General features: G+C 45.6%; 1 protein-coding gene across 3 annotated transcripts; it reads left to right on the top strand.

The window, feature by feature from the left end:
* Positions 1-997: 997 nt before the first annotated feature.
* LOC128144153 (U6 snRNA-associated Sm-like protein LSm5) lies at positions 998-5,307 on the top strand. Of its 3 annotated transcripts, XR_008235989.1 has the most exons (6): positions 998-1,118; positions 2,130-2,225; positions 2,459-2,486; positions 3,153-3,225; positions 3,487-4,059; positions 5,006-5,307. XR_008235989.1 is itself a non-coding variant. In XM_052792570.1 (5 exons), exons 1-5 carry the CDS (start codon positions 1,073-1,075, stop codon positions 5,036-5,038), a joined length of 276 nt encoding a protein of 91 aa, XP_052648530.1. In that variant the 5' UTR covers positions 998-1,072; the 3' UTR covers positions 5,039-5,307. The 3 variants fall into 3 exon arrangements, 2 of the variants coding, with proteins under 2 accessions (XP_052648530.1, XP_052648541.1); XM_052792570.1 differs by lacking the exon at positions 3,487-4,059; XM_052792581.1 differs by lacking the exons at positions 998-1,118; positions 3,487-4,059 and adding an exon at positions 1,456-1,919.
* The last annotated feature ends 693 nt before the right edge of the window (positions 5,308-6,000 follow it).

Genomic DNA, 6,000 nt, shown 5'->3' with positions numbered 1-6,000 from the left:
TCCATGGTTTTGTGGTTGTTCCTGCGTCCTGCCTGTGCCGCCTCACACAGTCGTCGTAACTACCCCAACTGGCACTTCAAACACCCTCTGCTCAAGGAGACATGCCAGCCCTGCAGCCTCGCAGTGAGTCAAGTCCAGCATTCCATCTCTCTGCTCTGGTCACGGCAAAGCACTCCTGCCTGGAGCCCAGTGGGGCAGCGGCACTCGCCCATTTCAAAGGTTGCATTTAACTTAAAGAACAGAAAGTCCAAGCATTCAGCGTTACCTGGGAACTAACCACATTTAAGAACTGAGCCAGCAGCCATCTGATGCCAGCAGCTGTTCATCCTTCAAAAGGCACGTGTGTTTCTGGAGGCAGCACCACCTTCCTAGGCGAAGGACGGACTTTATTCAGGCTTGATTCTTCTGGCATCTGCCCTGTCACAAAACATGCAATGGCTCTGGAAGTTGAAACACCGGTTTAATTAATGCTGTAGCATTAAGCAAGCAAAGCCTGTTTGAATGACCAGTGGTTTTTTGGCTCCAAGCCCGTTGTGCACAGGCAAAAGGGCTTCCAAAAATCCTTCTTGCAACAGCCCTCTTGTGAATTGATAAGCAAATCTGGGGGAAAACATAAATATCAGCACATAAAACAGCTATGATGTACAATGCATAAAATCCTTCCACCTGATGCGCCCGAGGGAAAGAAGACTTATTTGAAGGGGGGGATTGACACCCTGAGGCCGCCGGGCTGTTCGGGTACCGGCTGCACCGGCCACAGCCCAAGGCGGCGCAGGCCGGCTGGAGGAGAAGGGAGGGGAAATAAAGGGGGTTTCCTTTAAAACTCTACCGGGATGCGTTCAACACGCGCGACTGCGAGTCGCGCGAGTCGCGTGTTCAACACCCACCTCACGAAGTGTCACAACTCCCGCTCGTTCCCGGCATTTATAGGAAAACGGTCGGGGGCGGGGGAGGGACTGGGAGGAGGCACCGGAGCGGGGGAGCGACGGCTCTGCCATCCTCTCATCGGGGCTGTGGGGCTGGCCCCCGCGGGAGGCGGTGGCAGCAGCGATTGGTCAGGTCTGGGTCCAACATGGCGGCTAACGCGACCACCAACCCCTCTCAGCTCCTGCCGCTCGGTAACCGGTGCTGCTGCGGCCCTTCCGCGCTCTCTTGGTGTTCGGGGGGAGGATTCCGTCTTGTGGGCGGCGGGCGGGCGGGAAGGAAGAGAGAGAGAGAGACCGAGAGAGGCCGTTTGCGGGCACCTCTGGGTGACGCGAGCGCCGCCGCCGCTTGGCGGGAAGCTGGAGTGGGGTGGGCGGGGTTGGAAGGCGCCCGGCGGCTCCCGTCAGGCGAGGGTTTCCTCGGCCAGCCCGGGGGTGCAGGGCTGTGTGGAGGCGCCGTGAGGCGAGGGAGGGCGGTGGCGGCTGGATAGGGCGGGGGGGGGCCGGCGTGGAGAGGCCGGGCCGCGCGCTCCCGCTTCGGCTCGGCGGCGGGAGGCGAAGCCCTTCGCCTTCGCAGGCGGGGTGATGTGCGCGGGTCTGGCCGCAGCGTCCGGCGTTCTTGGCCGGCGAGGGAAAAATCCTCGCCGGCCCGGGGCTGAGGGGCCGGGGGCGTGGGCGGCGCGGGGCGGCCCTCCCGGCTCGTCAGTCAGGCGTCTGCGTGAGGCCGCGGGGCCTCCCGCCGCTCGGGAGCCGCGGCCGGACCGGTCAGCGGCGCGGTCCCTGCCCGCGGCGGCGAGAGGCGCCGGGGCGTCCCGGTCTCCGGCACGGGCAGCGAGCGGGCGGGTGGCTCCGGGCCGAGGTTTGGGTGTGGAGCAAAGGCCGGCTGGGGACGAGCGTTGGTGCTCGGCAGAGCCGCGGTGATGCGCTGCGCACTGCCGACACCGAGGTGTTCTCGGTGAAGGGAACGTGTTCCTGCGGCCGCAGAAACTTGTTGAGGTACTAGCAGCAGTAAAGCCTACGAGGAAACGGGTTATTTAATATTTTTTTCCCTGCCTCTTTTTTTTTTTCCTTCTTTTTGTGTTTTTTACCAGTGCCCGTGGCATTTACTTTTTTTGCTGCCACAATGTTAAGGTTTTTGTTCGAAAAATGTATGTTCTATAAAACAATCTCTTGTGTCCTTCAGTTTATTTTTGTTTTTATTTACAGAACTTGTGGACAAATGCATAGGTTCACGCATTCATATTGTGATGAAGAGTGATAAAGAAATTGTTGGAACACTTCTAGGATTTGATGACTTTGTCAGTATCCTTTGATGGAAGTGTTTAAGGCCATCCAGTTTATGCTCCAGTTCAATTATGTTATTGGTTTTGAGAGGTTTGACTTCACCGGATGGAACCTTTTTGTATGGATTCGTTGTATTATTCCGATTTTTTTATTTTACAGATAAAATCACAGCTCAGTATAAAATGGAAATAACTTTAAATATTTTTATTTTAAAATTCGGGGCCTTATTTTCCTTGAAACTGGATTTTCAGATATGGTGTTAGAAGATGTTACAGAATTGTAAGTATTATTTCTGCCTCTTGTTGCTATTTAATGTTTGGTTTCCTGAGGAAAAATATTGTGTAAGATCTATAAGCAAAGTGTTTTTATATTTTTGGAATACTTGCCAGCTGAATGGTTTGTACCTTGGACTTTTAACTATAGAGGGTGATCTATTCAGGACAGCCATGTCAGGACAGAGTAGCTGTTGCATGATTTATACTTGTAATCAGGTTCCTACTTTGTAGCCTTAACTTTGCGTGGATTGTGTGTTGAACTTTCCAGTAGTTTGTTTGCTTTTACATTTCCTTAAGGTCTAGGCAAAGATTTAGAAAGTAGAAAGTTAGCAGACTTAAGGATAAGTATTTATTACTTTGTCATGCCATGTTGCTATTTGAAACCTATTTTGAGTATTGGTGGTATTTAAGAAATTACCAAAATTTAGAGGGTGAATCTGTATCTTTATGTGTACTGAGCAGAAAAGTACAATGGATCTTTTTAGTTGCCAGGTAGCTTTCTTTACCCAGGTGGTCAATTTATCAAGATTACACTGCAGTGTGGCTAATTTATTTGTTAGTTCCAACAACTGTCATCTTAATGTAGAGATTTATGTCAGCTCTGTAATCAAAACTGGAATTGTTGATCCTGGTTATGTGTTCTTTCTTACTTTTTCTAATGCTGCTTCAGTGAGATTACACCTGAGGGCAGAAGAATCACAAAGCTAGACCAGATTTTGCTAAATGGAAACAACATAACAATGGTAAGTCATCGTTGTTAAAATGCTGCATGCCTTTATTTTCTGTACCTGTAAATTGATCAGTAATTGAGTTCAACTACTTTAAGCTGATATTTCCAGACAGTTCAATTATATAAGGTGCTTTCAAGTACCTTCTGGGGCATATATGTGTATGAATGGTGCTGGAAAAGTGATCTTAATGTCTTAGTTGGTATATGTTACAGTTTAAAAAAAAAAAGAGCATGGCCCTAATTTTATTTTGGTGAATGTTTTTCTGGTCTTCAGGTGTGCAAGGGAATCACTGGCTTTGTTAAGCACTCTGTAGGCTGGTTCATACAGTGGCTTTTAACTCATGAGTGTTTGCCTGCATAAATGTGTAGGTGGAATGCATCTACACTTTATCCATTATTGTACATATAAATGTGTTTGCAGCAGTTTGGATGCTTATAAGCTCGTCAAGTTGTTTGGCAGTTATGATACCATGTGATGCCCAGAGAGCTGTACCTTTACGTGCTCTGAAAAAATCCCAAGGTCTGTTGGATTATACCAAATCAGAAGCACTATGATTTTTAGTTTATCATCTGCTGATGTATGTAGATCAGTACTGAAACAGCAATTAAATACTGTGATTATGCATCCCTAAGCTGAATTCTGCAACTTCCTAAATACCACAGAAGCAGACCCAGAGCAGTTTTTTGCTTGTCCACATAGATGGCTACAAAGTCTGGACTTCATACATAAGGGCATTCCTGATTTTATGGGAAGAGGAGAGGAAGACTGACTTGAGTCAAAGTCAGCTCTTTGTGAACGAGGAATAATCTCCATTTTGCTGTCTTACCTACCTTGCACCTCCTCACTGTGTGTCTGAGCAAGTGCCATCTTGACTTAATTTCTAAGCCTTTTTCTGCTTTTGTTATTGTTCTGCCTCCTTAAAGGATAGTGTATGTTCTTACTTCTTGTATGGGGTAAATTTACTACCATCCAGTTAAGCTGGTGGTATACTGCCCTTGAAGCAGAAGCTGGTGATTCTTAGAGTGCAAATTTTCAGGGAGACGTAGATATGTTTCTGTATTAGACCTTGTGTCTCTCTTGTGGACACATCTTTGCACATCAGGAAGATTATATGCTTTAGACTTTTTCTTGTTTCGGTCCCAAAAGCAGTGAAGCTCTTTTGTCTTTAGAAGTGCTCAGCTAATTATTAAGAATATATCAGTAAAAGCAATGGTTATCCTCTTCTTTTTTCCTTTATTCATGTTTTTCCTTTTGTATTTCTTTTTCTGTTGTTAAGTTCTTTACTTTCTTCCCAGGAAAATTACTCCCTGCTGCCTGTAGAAGGGTTGAGGCTCTTTATTAGTTTTTGGGCTCTGCTTAGCAATAAAAGTTGGAAAGAGGAAACCAACTTCCCAGTATAGTGGCAGTCTGGGGAGGAATCAGCAGTTGGAGAAATTCTTCACGAAAGGATGTTCTTTGTCCTTTTAAAAATGAGCTCTAGTGTTTCTAGACAGAATCATCTCCTTGAAGTGAATACCAAAGAGAAAAACCAAAATATGTGTTACCTAGGAACTCCTTTGTGTTTTGTTAAAGATTATTTGTATTTTGGAGATTCTTTCTGGCATGTGCTTCTCCGGCAGTAACTGACTTCCTCTGTTGGGAGAGGAAGATAATATTGAATCTTAGAAACACTTTTGTGGTCTATGAATGAAGTCTCCATCTGCTAAAATGTTGTAAACCAAGAACTGTCACATGTGGGTTTGTAAAACTCAAATCTATGGCACTAACACAAAATTGTCATCTTCTTTTATAGCTGGTTCCTGGAGGAGAAGGACCTGAAGTATAAATTGATATAGTTGTCATCTGTGAAGACATGTTATATATACATATGTAATCTAAAAAGAGCTTTTGGAGTATGGGTGTGGGTGGGTTTTGGCGTGGGTTGTTTGTTTGTTTTGTTTACACACTTTTGCAGTTGACATTTGATAAAAGAGAAGGATTTCCCCTTCAGGAAGGGTGCATTGCTAATGATAATGCTGATTTTGTAAGTTGAAATCATGACTTTCTTGTAAAGACGTACTAATTTGTTCTGAATAAAAGGCTTTCTTTTTGTTAGTTACTGTGTTCTGTTATGTAAGTGCACAAGTTAGTTTTATAACTGGTTGATGGAGTGGAAAAATAATAGTTACATTCCAGTTGCTGTCAGTCTTCAGTTTTTCTACATCTGTTGCATTTGTTTATGGCCCAAGTCTATATAAAACCCAAGTTGTGAGCCAAGAGATTGCTATTCTTTGCAGTACAGGCAGATACTAAGCTGGATGATTTGTTTAAACAGTGCTTCAGGCTGTGTCACCATAAACCATGTGGTAGAGTGCTGTAGAGTTCTGAAAGCTCTTCAAAGTAGATGCATCTATTTGATACTCAGCAGCCTTTGGTTCTGCTGGCCTTGAGGTTCAGCTCTCTTGGACCTCTTTTGCTTGGCAGATGTACTTTCTTATAGTAAAGGCACTGTAGTGGTATTTGGCAAGTGAGGACAGACAGACCAGACCTAGTTCATGACTGGCGGAGGGGGTGGGAAAGTTGGTGTTGAAACTTCTCATTTCTATCAGTGGTGAGACTGCTTGCACCACTAAGTGGTGCTGTGTATGTATACTTAATTAAATTGGGAGCTGCCTGTGCCTGCCTGCTTGTGTAGTTCAGAGTAGTCACTTTAGAGAAAACGTTCTTTTGGCTGCATTTGTTCTCCTGTGATACAAAAACTTGACAGTGCTTGGGGGCAACTACTACTTTAGGAGAATTTCTATAAAG

The sequence above is a fragment of the Harpia harpyja genome, chromosome 1, assembly GCF_026419915.1.
Source record: "Harpia harpyja isolate bHarHar1 chromosome 1, bHarHar1 primary haplotype, whole genome shotgun sequence".
Lineage (NCBI taxonomy): Eukaryota > Metazoa > Chordata > Aves > Accipitriformes > Accipitridae > Harpia > Harpia harpyja.
This window is presented reverse-complemented; position numbering and strand designations above follow the sequence as displayed.

Coding starts and splice junctions, on each gene's coding strand:
- LOC128144153 (XM_052792570.1), top strand. CDS start 1,073: ATGGCGGCTAACGCGACCACCAACCCCTCTCAGCTCCTGCCGCTCG. Junction 1,119..2,129: donor CTCTCAGCTCCTGCCGCTCG/GTAACCGGTGCT, acceptor TTTTATTTACAG/AACTTGTGGACAAATGCATA. Junction 2,226..2,458: donor AGGATTTGATGACTTTGTCA/GTATCCTTTGAT, acceptor CTGGATTTTCAG/ATATGGTGTTAGAAGATGTT.